At 47.8% G+C, this 18,175-nt stretch overlaps 1 protein-coding gene across 1 annotated transcript in view; it reads right to left on the reverse strand.

The window, feature by feature from the left end:
* Nucleotides 1–18,175, reverse strand: part of COP1 (COP1 E3 ubiquitin ligase) — a 922,999-nt gene that overhangs the window by 253,097 nt on the left and 651,727 nt on the right. Inside the window, exon 16 of the mRNA XM_078642019.1 lies at nucleotides 2,418–2,535. Coding sequence (XP_078498145.1) covers nucleotides 2,418–2,535 — 118 coding nt within the window. The remainder of the gene's footprint in view (nucleotides 1–2,417; nucleotides 2,536–18,175) is intronic.

Raw genomic sequence — 18,175 nt, forward strand, 5'->3', positions numbered from 1 at the left:
GCCGGTCCTAGGATTTTCGGGGCCCTGGGCAAAAGGGAATGTGGGAGGCCCCTGAAATCTACATAAGTGACACCTTCTAATTTCGGGGAAGCTGCTTTGTGCAGACTCCACTTGGGCCGCAGCTCCTCTTCTCAGCCACCCCAAGCAACTCTTGTACAGCCCATTTCGAACTGAAGGTGTGAGAATTGCTTGGGGGATGAGTTAAACCTGTGTGGGCTAAAGTGCTGACAATTGGCGCCCTGCCGAGTCTCTGAACTGGCTGCCTGAGAGGTGTACCCTCCCCTAGGCCTTCCCACACCATCCCTTAGAGGCCCCAGGAGGGGGGGCCCCCTCCCATGAGCCCGTTTGTGAAGCATTTCTTTCGCTCTGATCGGCAGACATACACGGGGACTGGTGGGGTGTTAATTGCCATTGTGGGGGGCCCCATCCTGGCAGGCAGAGTGCCAGGCCCTGGGCAGCTGCCCACACTGCCCATGCCTAGCGCCGGCCCTGCCTCTATTTATCCATCGACATTATAAAGCTATGCCTGAAACATATTACAAAACCCAGTGAAGTGTCTTCTCCACCAAGAGTTCATGGAACTTTGCCTGCCTTTGCAGCAGCAACCACTACGGGGCCACGAAGGCGCAGCCTCGGACGGGGATCGGCGATCGCAGCTGCTGCCATGAGAGCCTTGTGGCCGGAGCTAAGGCGAATCTGGTGCCGAGGAGCGCGGGGCTCCCTCCATGGAGCCTGGGCCCCGAGGTCCCGCCAGAGCCGGACGTTAACACTGCCTGAGGCCCACCTTCTGCTACTTGCACTTCCAGCCGTCTCGCCCTCAACACAGGGATGCCAAATAACCGTGAGGCGATATGAGGACGCTTCATCTTACAGCCACTCCGCTGCTGTTGCCTTTCCGTATTGCCAGGTACAGGGGTGCAGTTTCGGGGAGAATCTTGACATTTCAGCGTGATGCCCCGGGCTTTTCTTTGCTGTCTTAACCTGGGAGTGCACGCCTTCCTGGACTGCGTCTCTGGCACCCACGCGGACTTCCACAGACATTTGGAGTGCAGCCTGAGGGGCACTGCTGCCCTTACGACCCAGAGACTGTGCCTTTGAACATCCTCGGCGACTCTGCTGCCCAGCGCTTGCCCATCTTACTGACCTGTTTTGGTGGTCCCCCAATCCCTTTCCCTCCTTGCTCCTGTGGCTGCCCCCTCTGCTCTGCTCCTTTATTCATGGCCTTCTTTTTCTTTTGTCCTGGCTGCCATTTTTCTGCTGCCCTCGGCCGCTTCTTTCTCCTGACCTTGGCCCACCATCTTGTCCGTTCCCTCGGCCTTTACCCTTCTCCCTCGTTTCCCCCTTGACGATCCACAAATGTTTCTGATTTGCCTTTTTTCCATACCCCAGTATCCCTCCCACCCTCCCTACTCCCACCCAATTCTACTATTTGTATATATATGTACATAGAGATAACTCTAATCACTAGTATATGCTGTAGACCATTGTACTCTCTACCATTCCTATGTGACGCTTAGAGTTTATCCATTTGTATCGCTTCCTTGAGTGACTCTCTTCCTGGTGTGACTTTACAACTTGTACATTTGCAATTTTTTCTGCTTGTATCTTTTATGTAACGCACGTAATCCTACTTCTTATGTATTAAAACTGGTTCTTATGTAAAGCGCTCTGACACCTTCGGGTAAAGTTTGCGCTAGATAAAATCGCATTAAATAAAATAGGATTCTAGGCAACCGGAAACAGGTCTGGTGCCACTGTGTTTCGGTCAGTGAAGTGTGGTTTTTCCAATGCATTATTTTGTCTTTAATGAAACACTTTATTGGCATATTGGCATGTAGTATTAATGCAAAAAAAGTACAAGCTACAGGTCATCATCCCATGATAACAGCCAACACATTATTTAATAATAAATTGTGGGGGTCAGTGTGGGAAGTAAAATATGCCTGATCTTGTCAGTGAGCTCTGTATATATTATGTGTATGAATGTCTGTCAAACAACACTGCCATTCATGGTGTTCCACTGGGGTGAAAGGCTGTGGCGGAGCAGACAGCTCTACACACTGGTATTCCACAGCCCATTATACAGGTTTGAAGCAACGTTCCCGTCAGTGGAGTATGTTTTAAGTTAGTTCATTATGTGGCTCGGCCACCTATATGCTTTTGTGAAGTTATACAAGTAAAACCTTACAAGTAAATGAGTATATTAACCCAATCCTATAGTTGATTTGAAGACACTTTGGACTTGTGACTGGCTGGATTTAGGAACTGAAACAGGCTGAAATGTTTGCAATGGGATACTTATGAATTACAAACGTCTTGGCACTGATGATTTTCAGTTTTCACTTGACAATCTTATTCTTGCTGAGCCCAATGCATGTTTACGACGCCCAAACATACAATCAACACAAACTACTCACGCTGAAACTATTTCTTCGCCGTTGACAAATTTTGCATAGGAGACTGCCTTGCGATGGCCTTTGAACACCATGATTGGTTGCTTCGTGTTGCGCAGGTCGTAGTAGTGGACACAGTGGTCTAGGGTTGAAAAAAGAAAGACAAGAATATGAGATGGGGCTGACACAGTCCCCTGGGATCATCTCTCATTTGTGATTTTTAATGACATGTACAGGAATAGGACAGCCTTCACTGTTACCTCCAATGCTCTGTGGCCCCAATAAGGCAGGCACAAAATCTGAACACATCAGCTAAGTCACAAAGCAAATTCCCCATCCCATTCATACCAGAGCCTCATGCAGGACATACCACCACTAAAACCCGGGGACTTAGCAGCTGGATCAAAATTCCACAGCTGGTTTCAGTTGGGCGAAATATGCCAGATGCCGCAAACCCTCTGAAGTTGGCAAGAGCAAACACAAGAAACACAGCCTTTTGCAACAGACCTCTATTCTTACTGCTGGGGTGTCTTTCAAGTACTTAGACAATGACCCTTTCACTTCAATGAAAAAGATCACAATTGATTGAAAACCAATAGGATCTTTAGGACCACCAGGGGTTGCAGAGCGGCAGGTTTTAAAGTTGCATAAAATGTAAATCTAGGACAACAGCTGAGAGGTTCTCAAAAGTGTACATCGCATTCTAGGAACTATTCTGCTTTCATTCGGAATAGCTAAAATTACCAGAGAGTGGAATGTTATTCCACAAATCTTGGGAGTCAATGTTCAAATGGATACCTTCAATTCAGCTTGCTAGAACATTTCAGTTTTTACAGACATCTATGAGAGAAGAATATTACATATCGTGTGAAAATCACGGGCACTTGGACATAATCTACACAAATAATGGGGCATGATGCATCAGACACAGATTGCGGCAACTGTGCATCCTGCTCAATATGGCACTATTTGCCAGTTGCAGGTGCTTTATGCTCCAGAAAATTGGCCAAATTTGGCCCTGTGAGTAATGGGCAGTGTTTACGATGTCCAGGAAGCTAGACATTTACCTCCTGTTATAGGAATAGGATCTGAATTACATGATTGGTGACTTGTTGCTTATAGTAGCTCCCCGCAATACGGGGAGCAAGAGACTTTCTCTGCAAACTGTATGGTTCAAGGAGACTGCTTTAATACTTATTGTGTAACCCGCAACAATGTTATTTTTTATGCCACAACTGGGGATAAGCTGATTGCATCATACAGAGAGTAACTCAACCCCTTCATACCCTAGGGAGTGGCGAAACAAAAGGCTTTTGTTGGAAGCGTGTTGTAAACCTATGATTGTTTGTTTTACCATATGCTGTGTCCACATGTCCCTATCCCTTGACTTTTTTCCCCCCTATGTCCTTGTATCCCACCTGTTACAACTGTAAAGCGCTCTGATACCCTCACGGGTCTGGTGCGCGCTCTATAAAACGCTAAAAAAATAAATTAAATAAATATGCAAATCAAATTCATAGTTTTGGTTCCATCGGCTCTCTCATGAAGGTATACATCGAGGGCCGTGCAATGTGCCTTAGAGTACACTGTCCAATGCAATAAACTGTATTGCTCTCAGTACCAATTTCTATTTCTTCTATATACTACAAGAACTATGAAATGCATAATACAATGATAAACTAGTTATTATGGGGCGTTTATACCATTAGAAATGGCATACCAAGTTTGGAAATGTTAACACTATGGTACTATCATAACGCTAGTGACTCACACAGGAGGGCACAGTAAACACGTTTTTGAAGGGCTTACAGCAAGGATCTGCGTAACAATTGTGGGTTTTAAACAGCCTTTCAACTCCACTGCTGCTGCAGGTAACCGCTGAAAAGAAGATCCGCGTTTTTATACATTAGCAAGAATAACCCAACGGCAGAGTGACACCACAGATTGGTTCAAAACATATACAGCTTCTTTTAAAACAAGTCTGATGCACAATGCTCCTACGCCTGATATTCTAGTGCCACAGGACACCACAGAATCAAATACAAACCTGCGATCGCCCCGGAAAAGGTGAAATGTCAAGGGCTAGAATTGTTTGGAGGAAGTTGCCTCGAGGATATGCTTTGTATAACTGATCAGAAAACACATAAGCCACAGTCTCTCGGCGGATTGCCCAATACATCAGTGTCAAAGTTTTTAAGTGCCTGGGGCCATGTTATTGTGTTATCTCGCAGAAAAATATGTATCCAACTTCATGCCAAATGGTGAGATAAAAGACTTGATATCACCGGTGTTGCTGCATACAAAGGCTCCAGAAGACAAATGTTTTTCGACGATAACTCCGAATTATACCAAACAGAGCAATTTGAATAGAGGACTTGGGGAATTTCTTCTTTTTAACTATTGCTTGGACTTGCAGAATGTGAACCTAGCTGCAAGGTAGCAGTGTACCAAGGATTTTGAAGAGATAAATAGTAAAGGAAAGCAAAATCTAAATATACTTTTTCAGGAAAAACGATGAAAAGCGCTGACTGAAAGCCCTGTATGTATGTATGTATGTATGTAATCATGTGATCAAGACTTTGGATACAGTCGAAACGCGTCATGGCGGCATGCTGAGCATTAATTTGCACTAATAAAGACACCTTTGTTTTGGCATCAGAATCGGGCTCCACTCTTCGTCATTTTTCCAGTTTGAACTAATAATTGGTGGCGCCGTGGGCGTCTGGCGAGTTCCTGTTCATGTATATATTCTATATTTATTGGGAAACATAAGATTGTGATACAATTAGAGCTGCCTCTAGGCCAGAACTAAAAAGCATCAAACACCAACAATGGTTTACTGGCATTAAAAGACTCAATATGTAACTGGAGTGCTAATGCATTACATTATCCAGGACGAAGGCAGGTTATTATGAGCCTGTACCAAACAAGTCCTTTGTAGGTCTCAACTGGCATTGCAGCGCAAAGCGCTGCTCGCTCAGCGAGAGATATTGTGAGATAGCATATTTCAGAAGGGGGCTTGAAGCCCCGCCCCTCATTTCCATTGGCTTGCATCACCGTTTATGCTAAACAGTGGCCTGCCATAGGAAATGAGATTTTGTAGCCGCAGCCTTTTGCCTTTTAGGACGGCCAATCCGGACTGGATCGTTTGCTTCACGGCTGTCGTAGGCGTGTTATCTAAACAAGCTGTGGAGCAAAGGCTCCAGTCCAGATGGGCCGTCCCAAATGGAGGAAGGGCGGCAGGCACAACGTGCATGGCACGCATTCACTTTAGAATAAGGGCGCATTTTGGAGGAGATTGGATGCCCATTTCAGGGGGATAACTACCTTTTGGTGTCCGCGGTACAGAAAGTGATTAACTTCATAATATATTTTAAAATGAAACTGTAGCCTCTTTGTGACAATTAAATAATCGAGCAAGTCCGTACATAAATGTAAAAGTTGACAATCCAAATCAGTTTGTCAAGCTACAGCCCTCCTGACTCCAACCCCATTACTCTACCATACCTGACCCACTAATTTTGGGGTTCCCGGAGTAAATGCTTCCAAATTGCACCACTGATGCCAAAACACGGTCAATCATCGCTCAATCTCACCTTCTGGGGACCTTGCCCGCGCGGTCGCCTACTTTCCCCTCTCCTCTCATAATAGAAAGCTGCAACTTGCAACTACGAACTACCTAGCCTGTCTCCTCTAATCGCTCTGTGACTGACTCACCTCAGACTGACCCCCCAGACAGTCAAACTTGCGCCAAAGGGGTCGGCAACCATCGACCAAAAAGAGGCGGGCTCGTACAAAGACTAGTGCAGATTCCACAGCCAATCAGCACTCTCAAATTCCGTGTAGCGCACTATGATTGGCTCAAATGTCCCCAAAACTCCAATCCTAGGTCACCTTACACATTAACAGTGTCTCCTACTCATAGACAATTCACAGAGTATTTTCAGTCAGGGAATTGTTTTGTATGCGACCCGGAAGATTCCATGCCACATATGGCATCCGTAACAAGATCAACAATGGGCATCGGACATTAGGTTGACTCATGGGGCGATCTGTGTAAGTAGCGAACAGGCGGTCAAATGAATCAGGAATATTGCATTTGATAAGATTGTTAGCTTGGTAAAGGAGCCATTTCTGTCAGGATTAAGGGCAGCCACAATACTACTTTTGTACTAGTTGACTGAACATGTTCCCTGAAGTGCTTAAAATAAGGGAATATGTTAAACCCCATGTATTAAATACAAAATGGTAGACAAGTGAATTTGAAGAATGCCCGCCAAAATGTTCGAGTCTGGCGGGATGCTAACACATCCTGTGATTCTAGGCAATCACTTAATCTCTCCATGCCTGAAATGAATGTGTCTGTCTGTAATGGAACTGAAAGCGCTCCGATACCTTTGGGTCGAGTTTGCGCTATATAAAACGGCAAAAAAACCAAGCATTTGCAATGCAATAGGTCTCGCATTAGGACATTTTTAGCTATTGGTATTGTAAATGACAATTTTTTTTATTTCTGTGTTGGTTTTGAAAATAGCTAAATTAATAGCTTTGTGATTTACAATGGCAAAATAGTTATAACTTTTGCAAATGTGACACCTATAGCATTTGTAATGCAATATGTGTTGTATTTACGTGACTTAGATGTATTGCTATTACAAATAACAATGGCTATTAATTTTTTTAAATAATTAATACTTAAATAAAAGTTATTGTAATTTATAATAGCAATAACTTAAACTTTTGTAAATAACTTTTGTGAAGATTGTGTTAAGTGTATTTTATTGTGACGGAAATCCAAGAACAGAAGTGAAATATTAACATCTTTTTGTGACATTTGTAATAAAGTTTGAGACATTGAGAGAACATATTTGAACCAGTTGTAGTTGAATGGTTGCACAGATTGATGCTGTGGTGCCCCTGAGTGGTGGTGCTGAGTGAGTGCGATAGATAGAGTGAGGGTGATAGGTAGATAGAGTGAGGGCAATAGATAGATAGAGTGAGGGCGATAGTTAGATAGAAAGTGCCTATAAATAAACCCATCACAAACAAACACCTAGCAAATAAAAATGCCTGATTATTGAAAAGGAATAGACCAAGATATTAGATTTTTTGCAAATACAATAAACAAAAGCAAGACAGTGAAGGGGCAGGAGAGAGTGAGAGGGAAATAGAGGAAGAGTGGAGAGGACAAGACAGTAAAGGGGCAGGAAAGAGTGAGGCCGAAACTGAGGAAGAGTGGAGAGGCCAAGACAGTGAAGGGGCAGGAGAGAGTGAGGCAGAAACTGAGGAATAGTGGAGAGGCCAAGACAGTGAAGGGGCAGGAGAGAGTGAGACGAAAACAGAGGAAGAGTGGAGAGGCCAAGACAGTGAAGGGGCAGGAGAAAGTGAGACAGAAATAGAGGAAGAGTGGAGAGCCAAGAGAGTGAAGCGGCAGGAGAGAGTGAGACAGAAATAGAGGAAGAGTGGAGAGGTCAAGACAGTGAAGGGGCAGGAGAGAGTGAGACAGAAATAGTGGAAGAGTGGAGAGGCCAAGACAGTGAAGGGGCAGGAGAGAGGGAGGCAGAAACTGAGGAAGAGTGGAGAGGCCAAGACAGTGAAGGGGCAGGAGAGAGGGAGGCAGAAACTGAGGAAGAGTGGAGAGGCCAAGACAGTGAAGCGTCAGGAGAGAGTGAGACAGAAACGAAAGGCACATGGCGAATTGCGAACAAATGTGAACATTAAAGGGGCAGGAAAGAGTGAGGCCGAAACTGAGGAAGAGTGGAGAGGCCAAGACAGTGAAGGGGCAGGAGAGAGTGAGACAGAAATAGATGAAGAGTGGAGAGGCCAAGACAGTGAAGGGGCAGGAGAGAGTGAGACGGAAACAGAGGAAGAGTGGAGAGGCCAAGACAGTGAAGGGGCAGGAGAAAGTGAGACAGAAATAGAGGAAGAGTGGAGAGCCAAGAGAGTGAAGCGGCAGGAGAGAGTGAGACAGAAATAGAGGAAGAGTGGAGAGGCCAAGACAGGGAAGGGGCAGGAGAGAGTGAGACAGAAATAGAGGAAGAGTGGAGAGGCCAAGACAGTGAAGGGGCAGGAGAGAGTGAGACAGAAATAGAGGAAGAGTGGAGAGGCCAAGACAGTCAAGGGGCAGGAGAGAGTGAGACAGAAATAGAGGACGAGTGGAGAGGCCAAGACAGTGAAGGGGCAGGAGAGAGTGAGACGGAAACAGAGGAAGAGTGGAGAGGCCAAGACAGGGAAGGAGCAGGAGAGAGTGAGACAGAAATAGAGGAAGAGTGGAGAGGCCAAGACAGTGAAGGGTCAGGAGAGAGTGAGACAGAAACAGAGGAAGAGTGGAGAGGCCACGTCAGTGAAGGGGCAGGAGAGAGTGAGACAGAAATAGAGGAAGAGTGGAGAGGCCAAGACAGGGAAGGGCAGGAGAGAGTGAAACAGAAATAGAGAAAAAGTGGAGAGGCAAAGACAGTGAAGGGGCAGGAGAGAGTGAGACAAAAATAGAGGAAGAGTGGAGAGGCCAAGACAGTGAAGGGGCAGGAGAGAGTGAGACAGAAATAGAGGAAGAGTGGAGAGGCCAAGAGAGTGAAGCGGCAGGAGAGAGTGAGACAGAAATAGAGGAAGAGTGGAGAGGTCAAGACAGTGAAGGGGCAGGAGAGAGTGAGACAGAAATAGAGGAAGAGTGGAGAGGCCAAGACAGTGAAGGGGCAGGAGAAAGTGAGACAGAAATAGAGGAAGAGTGGTGAGGCCAAGACAGTCAAGGGGCAGGAGAGAGTGAGACAGAAATAGAGGACGAGTGGAGAGGCCAAGACAGTGAAGGGGCAGGAGAGAGTGAGACGGAAACAGAGGAAGAGTGGAGAGGCCAAGACAGGGAAGGGGCAGGAGAGAGTGAGACAGAAATAGAGGAAGAGTGGAGAGGCCAAGACAGGGAAGGGCAGGAGAGAGTGAAACAGAAATAGAGAAAAAGTGGAGAGGCAAAGACAGTGAAGGGGCAGGAGAGAGTGAGACAGAAACAGAGGAAGAGTGGAGAGGCCAAGACAGTCAAGGGGCAGGAGAGAGTGAGACAGAAATAGAGGACGAGTGGAGAGGCCAAGACAGGGAAGGGGCAGGAGAGAGTGAGACAGAAATAGAGGAAGAGTGGAGAGGCCAAGACAGTTAAGGGGCAGGAGAGAGTGAGACAGAAATAGAGGAAGAGTGGAGAGGCCAAGACAGGGAAGGGGCAGGAGAGAGTGAGACAGAAATAGAGGAAGAGTGGAGAGGCCAAGACAGTGAAGGGGCAGGAGAGAGTGAGACAGAAATAGAGGAAGAGTGGAGAGGCCAAGACAGTCAAGGGGCAGGAGAGAGTGAGACAGAAATAGAGGACGAGTGGAGAGGCCAAGACAGTGAAGGGGCAGGAGAGAGTGAGACAGAAACGAAAGGCACATGGCGAATTGCGAACAAATGTGAACATTTAAGGGGCAGGAAAGAGTGAGGCCGAAACTGAGGAAGAGTGGAGAGGCCAAGACAGTGAAGGGGCAGGAGAGAGTGAGACAGAAATAGAGGAAGAGTGGAGAGGCCAAGACAGTGAAGGGGCAGGAGAGAGTGAGACGGAAACAGAGGAAGAGTGGAGAGGCCAAGACAGTGAAGGGGCAGGAGAAAGTGAGACAGAAATAGAGGAAGAGTGGAGAGCCAAGAGAGTGAAGCGGCAGGAGAGAGTGAGGAAGAGTGGAGAGGCCAAGACAGGGAAGGGGCAGGAGAGAGTGAGGCAGAAATAGAGGAAGAGTGGAGAGGCCAAGACAGTGAAGGGGCAGGAGAGAGTGAGACAGAAATAGAGGAAGAGTGGAGAGGCCAAGACAGTCAAGGGGCAGGAGAGAGTGAGACAGAAATAGAGGACGAGTGGAGAGGCCAAGACAGTGAAGGGGCAGGAGAGAGTGAGACGGAAACAGAGGAAGAGTGGAGAGGCCAAGACAGGGAAGGGGCAGGAGAGAGTGAGACAGAAATAGAGGAAGAGTGGAGAGGCCAAGACAGTGAAGGGTCAGGAGAGAGTGAGACAGAAACAGAGGAAGAGTGGAGAGGCCACGTCAGTGAAGGGGCAGGAGAGAGTGAGACAGAAATAGAGGAAGAGTGGAGAGGCCAAGACAGGGAAGGGCAGGAGAGAGTGAAACAGAAATAGAGAAAAAGTGGAGAGGCAAAGACAGTGAAGGGGCAGGAGAGAGTGAAACAAAAATAGAGGAAGAGTGGAGAGGCCAAGACAGTGAAGGGGCAGGAGAGAGTGAGACAGAAATAGAGGAAGAGTGGAGAGGCCAAGAGAGTGAAGCGGCAGGAGAGAGTGAGACAGAAATAGAGGAAGAGTGGAGAGGCCAAGACAGTCAAGGGGCAGGAGAGAGTGAGACAGAAATAGAGGACGAGTGGAGAGGCCAAGACAGTGAAGGGGCAGGAGAGAGTGAGACGGAAACAGAGGAAGAGTGGAGAGGCCAAGACAGGGAAGGGGCAGGAGAGAGTGAGACAGAAATAGAGGAAGAGTGGAGAGGCCAAGACAGTTAAGGGGCAGGAGAGAGTGAGACAGAAATAGAGGAAGAGTGGAGAGGCCAAGACAGGGAAGGGGCAGGAGAGAGTGAGACAGAAATAGAGGAAGAGTGGAGAGGCCAAGACAGTGAAGGGGCAGGAGAGAGTGAGACAGAAATAGAGGAAGAGTGGAGAGGCCAAGACAGTCAAGGGGCAGGAGAGAGTGAGACAGAAATAGAGGACGAGTGGAGAGGCCAAGACAGTGAAGGGGCAGGAGAGAGTGAGACGGAAACAGAGGAAGAGTGGAGAGGCCAAGACAGGGAAGGAGCAGGAGAGAGTGAGACAGAAATAGAGGAAGAGTGGAGAGGCCAAGACAGTGAAGGGTCAGGAGAGAGTGAGACAGAAACAGAGGAAGAGTGGAGAGGCCACGTCAGTGAAGGGGCAGGAGAGAGTGAGACAGAAATAGAGGAAGAGTGGAGAGGCCAAGACAGGGAAGGGCAGGAGAGAGTGAAACAGAAATAGAGAAAAAGTGGAGAGGCAAAGACAGTGAAGGGGCAGGAGAGAGTGAGACAGAAACAGAGGAAGAGTGGAGAGGCCAAGACAGGGAAGGGGCAGGGGAGAGTGAGACAGAAATAGAGGAAGAGTGGAGAGGCCAAGACAGTGAAGGGGCAGGAGAGAGTGAGGCGGAAACTGAGGAAGAGTGGAGAGGCCAAGACAGTGAAGGCAGGAGAGAGTGAAACAGAAATAGAGGAAGAGTGGAGAGGCCAAGACAGTGAAGGGACAGGAGAGAGTGAGACAGAAATAGAGGAAGAAGGGAGAGGCCAAGACAGTGAAGGGGCAGGAGAGAGTGAGACGGAAACAGAGGAAGAGTGGAGAGGCCAAGACAGTGAAGCGTCAGGAGAGAGTGAGACAGAAACGAAAGGCACATGGCGAATTGCGAACAAATGTGAACATTAACAATGCAAAAATACAACAAAGCAAGGCGAAGTTGTGGTGTGTATGGACCTAAACTGCATGCAGCTCTGCCACACCCAGGAATACCCTCGCCCAAAGAACAAACTGCAGGAAGAAGCTGCCTCAGCCATGTCTGGAGGATCTAAGAAGGGGTCGACAGAAGGCCATTCCTGGAGAGGCAGCCATTGTTCCAGTGTCGTCCCCTTTACATGGTCAGTAGGAGCAAGTGGGAGGAGGGAGTGGGAGAGGGGTGTGAGATAGATCAAAGCCTTTACTGTGATCAGTGGCCGCAGGCTGCCAGTGGGAGGGAACGAGCATATGGCGAGCGGCGGGGGAGTCTGGTGCGAGGTGTGGGGGGCTGGGGAGCAGGCATATGGGGTGTGAGTGAGGCCAACCGCGCGCCTGGGGAAGCTTTTACCCTCCAGTACACAACATGCATTGTAGGAAATCCGGCTTGTTCAAGAGAGTCAGGTCACATGTAATAGGTTTCGAGCAATAAATTGCTCGACCTAAAAATGGCGACCTGGGTTTCTATGTAGAGTGCCCTCGCTACAAATTTAGAGAGTGTTTTTAAATGCAGCCAGTCTTACACTAGTGCATGTATTATTTGTAGAATGAACAGCTTTGTTTCGATGAGATACTGACAAGGCCCTTTGGAAGTGGTGTTTAAGTATAATGGTCTTTATGGACAGGGTCTCATTTCTAAGATGCTTGTGTGTGACCCGCTAGGTGGGTGGATTGGTGTCTGGAACCTGTCTTCGCCTGACTGAAAGGGTTCTCAACAGCGGATCGCTCACCCATATGAATGGGCAATTTGCTCGTTCCTTTCTGTGGTTGTCCCTCTTCTCTGTGATTGTTCTTGAAGATGCAATGGCCCCCGATTTGGGAGGATGGAACACTTTGAAAACATTACTGGATTAATGCTTCACGAAAAACATTTTCAATGCCAATAGCTCAAAACAATGTCATTGCGAGACCTATTGCATTGTAAATGCTTGTTACTTCAGTGGATGCAACTTAAGGAGAGGACTGCAGAGCTAGAGATACAAGTATGTCAAGAAAGCAGCACCTCTGCAGACCCTTCCAAACAAGTACATATTTGCATTGAGACAATCGCAATATTCCAGTGATCTACCTAGGACTTGTCATCGCATGGGCCTTGGCTGTAGAAGACTGGGCGAGCAATTCAGAGTACCCAGAAGTCTATGCAGTGGGCAACAAAGAGCCAGTTATGTTTAAATGGAACTTTCTTTCCAAATTGACCCTTGGATATAATGCACAATGGTTCACGTGAAGCAGCACAAACGCTTTAGAATATTGCATATGCTGCAGTCTATACTATTTGAGAGACCCACACAGTCATCATCAATCACATAGAACCAATTTCAATTGTACCCAAAGACTAGCACACAGAGATTAGGATCCGGCCTACGATCAGAAAAGAGCAAGTTCTTTACCTTTAGTAACACTTTATCCTGGTGGATACTCAAACTGCAGATTTTTCACCTTTAGGATATCTCCAGGTGCCAGCCTGTATCTGGAAATTTTCTAAGCAGGGTACCTGTGCGTCACTAAGCTGCACTGTGCAGCACCACTTTAGATTTGTCCCTCCCTGAAAGTTATGGAACAGACCTGCATACAAGTGCCAACCCTATGCCTTCAATGTCAGTTTCTTGCTTAACTCCGTCAGCGACCTTGGACTTAGAGCACAAACAAACGGTCTGTACTACTCTATTTTGAGAGATTTTTGGATGGTAAAAAGAGACCACAGAAAGGGGAGGTGGGAGGTTAATGAGGAATATGTGGTTAGATCGGGTACCCATTAGAAAGAGCATTACTGAAGATAAGCAACTTTTACTTCCTATGGATACTTTAACTGCAGATACTTCACCTTTACAAAAGATACCAAAACACTACCTCCCAAAGTTGGAGGGTCTGTGGAGGGGGCTCACACAAAGAAGAGGCCTGGAGGAACGAATGGGCAAAATGCTTTTCCAGTTGGAATTGGCTGTAAAGGAAGACTTTTTTTATGAATGTGTGAACTGAGGCGCATGGCATGACAGATGTACACGACACACATTCAGAGTAAAACCACAGTGGTGGTAGTCTTAGTCCTGGTGGAATGGGCTCTAAACCTTATGTGGGCTGCTTTTTGGCCAATGAATAACTGATCTTAATGCATAGGACCATCCACCGCAACAAAGTACTTTTCTGCACTGCCTTGGCTCTTTGCTCCAGCAAAGCCCAGAAAAAGCTCATCGCCCACTTGATGGTCATTGGTGCGATCAATGTAAAAGCTTAAAGCTTTCTTGGGATCCAACCTATGGAGTATCTCCTCTTCCTTCGAGAAGGGATTCGAGGTGGGGCAAAAAATGCAGGAAGAGTGATTGACTGCATAAAGTGAAAATGAGTAACAACTTTCGGCAAGAAAGCCGGCTGGGTCCTCAGCACCAGTTTGTACAGAAAAGGCAGGCAGTTGTACAGAGCTCAGAAAACAAGAGGCAGAGGTGGAAATGTGCACAGGTGTCTCTTGCTCCACTTTAGCCAGAATGCCTCTCCTAGAGAGCTTTCTTGGGAACTCCAATGTTCAGATATTTTGACACTGCGGGCTCTCAATAGCGGAAAATATATCCAGCAGGAATCATCCCGTGGTCAAAAGATGCCCTGTGATACCTTGGGGTTCAACTGCCATTTGTGATACACCAGGATGTTTAAAGATCCAGCCAGATAGTGCGTTATCAGGGATATGCCCTGACACTCCAGCCAACTCCAGATGTGCAGCACCTCTTGGCACAGGACCCAGGAACGCACTACGCCCTGCTTCTAGCAGTACAACATGGCAGTGGTGTTGTCCCTAGGACCCTGCACCAGCTTCCCCTTAATGGACAGTAGGAAGCCTTGAATGCCATATAAATAGCTCACAACTTCAATAGATTGATATGTAGCAATGGAGATTAGAGTCCTCTGATCTACACCCCCCCCCCCCCCCGGTGCCATCCTGTACCCAGTGATGCTGCATCAGTCACCACTCTCTGCTTTGGGTGAGGGACGGAGTGCAGTCTCCTACTGCTCCAGTTTTGGTCAAAGAGCCACCACTGCAGATCTCTTGCAGTCTTCTCTGAGACCTGCATGGAATGCAACAGGTTTCCCCAGTGCTGGCCCCATGGAGACTGTAGATTCCACTGCAGAGCCTCCATATGCCACCTGGTGCAATCGACAAACAGGAGTCAAAAGGCTAACAAACCAAGAGGCCTCAGAACCACTCTCACCGGGACCCAGTACCAAGGCTAAAACATTAGGATAATAGCCCAAATGTCTTGGACTCATTGTGACAGAAGGAAGGCCCTGAACTGCACAATGTCCAAGATAGTTCCTGTAAAAGGACGCTTCAGCCAAGGAGTCTGGTATGACTATGGCATGTTGATCAACAATTCCAACAATGTTGGGAGGTTCACTGCCGGCCGGAGGTGGTCCCCGAGAGACGCTGTCAAACCCTCCTTCAAGAGCCAATTGGCGAGGTAGGGGAAAACTGACTTCCCTAACCAATGAAGATGGGCAGCAATCACTGCCATCACTTTCATGAACACCCCAGGGACGCAGCTTAAAGTGAGCACAGCAAATTGAAAATGTTCCTGGCCTATCTTGAACTGAAGGTATCATCATTGGGACTGCAGGACAGGTAAATTAAAATACATGTCCTGCAGGACCAAGGCAACGATCCAGTTGCCAGATCCAGGGCATACAGAACCTGGGCTAGAATTTTGAATCTGTTCTTCTACAGGAAGGTATTCTGTGGGAAAAGATCTAAAATAGGATGGAAGCCTTCATCCTCCTTCTTTATGAGGAAGCAACGGGAGCAACAACAAATGCCTATCGCAGAGTCTGGAACCCTCCTCGATTGCCTTGTTGGAAAGGAGAGTTCACAATTCTTACAGCAAGCTGGAAAGTAATTATTTTGAGATATGCTGTGATGTGAGAGGAAGCTGCAGTGGGCTGGATAGGAACAAAAGGGCACAGCCCTACTGAATCATATTGAGGACCCATCTGTTGGATGTGATAGATTGCCACCCTGGGAGAAAGGGTAAGATCCTGCCTCCAACAGAATGGAAATGCGCCGCTGAGGACAAAGAAATAGAGCAGCGTGGCAGCTGATACTGCAAGGGAGGGGGAAGGGGAAATTGATGCCCTTAGGGTACCTGCGAGGTACCTGTATGATAATCTTTTTGGAACACAAAAGGAATGGGGTGACTACTGTCCGGGCATAGGGGCATGGCGATCCCTGTTAACCAACCTCCTTGAATAGCCTTTGAAAAGCTGAAACTAGTGGGGAAACTGCCTGGCAGGTGTTGAGAGGGCTAGAAAGCATGCAGTGGCTCAGTTCTCATTCAAACTTCTAAGGCGGAGGTAGCTTTTTTGTCAAATAGGCAAGATCCATCAAAAGGTATACCCATAAGGGATGTCTGTACATCAATGGAAAACTCCATGGACTGCATCCATGCATTTCGACAGAGCACCACTCTGAAGAACACTGCCCACCCCATCCAACTGGTAGTATCCAGCTCAGCACAAATTATGTATTTGGCTGCATCCTGAATTATTAGAGTGGGGGGGGCCTATAGTCTTCCAGAACCGCCGGGAAGATCTTGCTGGCCATGTCCCAGAGGATGTGTGCATACCAGCCCAGTAAGCAAATATGTCTACTGACCTCAAGGTAAGGCTGGCCGAAGAGAACATTAGTGGGGAAAGGGGGGGAGAGAATGGAGTAGCGCGTGGGGAGGAGGTTGTAGGGAAAGAATAAGGTTCACCTTGCTGGATAAAGTCTGGACCACCAGACTCTCTAGAGTAGAATATTGCATCAGAGAATCAGGGTTGCAGGGCACCGGTCTGTGGCATCTGGTCACCTGCCTGTTAATCGGTTGGTAGAAGCAAGGATTAGACCAGTTACCTATCAGAGTATCAGTTAGGGCTTCATGTTGGAGGCCAACAGGAGAAAGTCAAATCGGTAAAAGGTGGAAATATCAAGCAACTGGCCTCCTGCACGTCCACATATAAACTGTCATCATAATAATGCGGGGGTAAATCATCCCCATCTTTATCGATGTCAGGTCTGAATCCAAACGAAAAAGATGATGGAGCCTTTGACAATGGCACCGGAGTATTGGTGGCATATTTTCAGAATACGGCTGTACAGTAACAGGGTGCACAGAGGAGTTGGAGCGCGACCTCAGTCAGGGGTGAGATAGATTTGGCTTGGGGTTGGATATCGGAGTCCGCACCGTATACCCCTCTGGTGAGGGCGGCATTACCACTGGGGTTGATGAAAAAGTTATGGGTGCAGGTCTCGGAGCCAGAATGGAAGTCGGCAGCACACTAATAATAATGATAGGCAGATTTATAAAGCGCCTGGTTACGCTCAACGGCGTGTCCCCGCGCTATGGTGGGTGGTAGCGGCAGAACCCTCGCAACTTGACACAGCACCAGTCTACCGATGAGTTTTAAGTCTGCCCCTAAATCTAGACTCTGAAGGTTCTAGGCGTAGTTCCAGCGGGAGTTTGTTCCAGCTTTTCGCAGCCAGGAACCTGAAGGACCTGCCCCCCATGCGAGCCTTTCTCACTCTGGGGATCTTCAATAACCCAGAGCAAGCAGATCTCAATGCACGGGGCGGCTCATAGCAAGTAACAAGGTCCTGTAATGGCACCGGTGCCTTACCGCCCATGATGCGGTGGCACGTACACAGAGCCTTGAACTCAATTCTACTCCTCACCGGCAGCCAATGAAGAGCTCGAAGCGATGCCTTCGAGGACGATCTCCTAGGCAACCTCAAGACCAGGCGGGCCGCGGCGTTCTGTAACACCTGGAGACGGTCAAGGCTCCTTTCTGTGGCCCCCAGATAGAGGAGATTGCCATAGTCCAATCGTGCTGTTCCAGGGCATGCACCAGCGTCCTTCGGGCCTCCGTGGGTAGGAGCACAAGAACCTTCCGCAGGCCCTTCAGGACACCAAAGCACACCCCCACCACTCTGTTAATCTGAGGCCTAAATGTCAGGTCAGTATCAAACCAGATACCAAGATTTTTGGCTTCCTGACAAGGTGTCGGTGCCAACCCCAGGCAGGGTGGCCACCATGCTGAATTCGACATAGACGCCCCCATCCCCCCCCCCCTCACCACGAGCACCTCTGTCTTGCTGCCGTTCAGGCTCAGGCAGTTGGAGGACATCCAGGCTGCAAGCTCCTGTGCGGAACCCAAAAGACGGTGCCAAGGACGGATGTGCTGGCAATAATCAGACGAGAGGTAGCCATTAATCCTTGAGGTCATGAAGGCACAGACAAGGGACACGGAAGAGTGTCAAAAATATGCAG

The sequence above is a fragment of the Lissotriton helveticus genome, chromosome 1_1 (assembly GCF_964261635.1).
Source record: "Lissotriton helveticus chromosome 1_1, aLisHel1.1, whole genome shotgun sequence".
Lineage (NCBI taxonomy): Eukaryota > Metazoa > Chordata > Amphibia > Caudata > Salamandridae > Lissotriton > Lissotriton helveticus.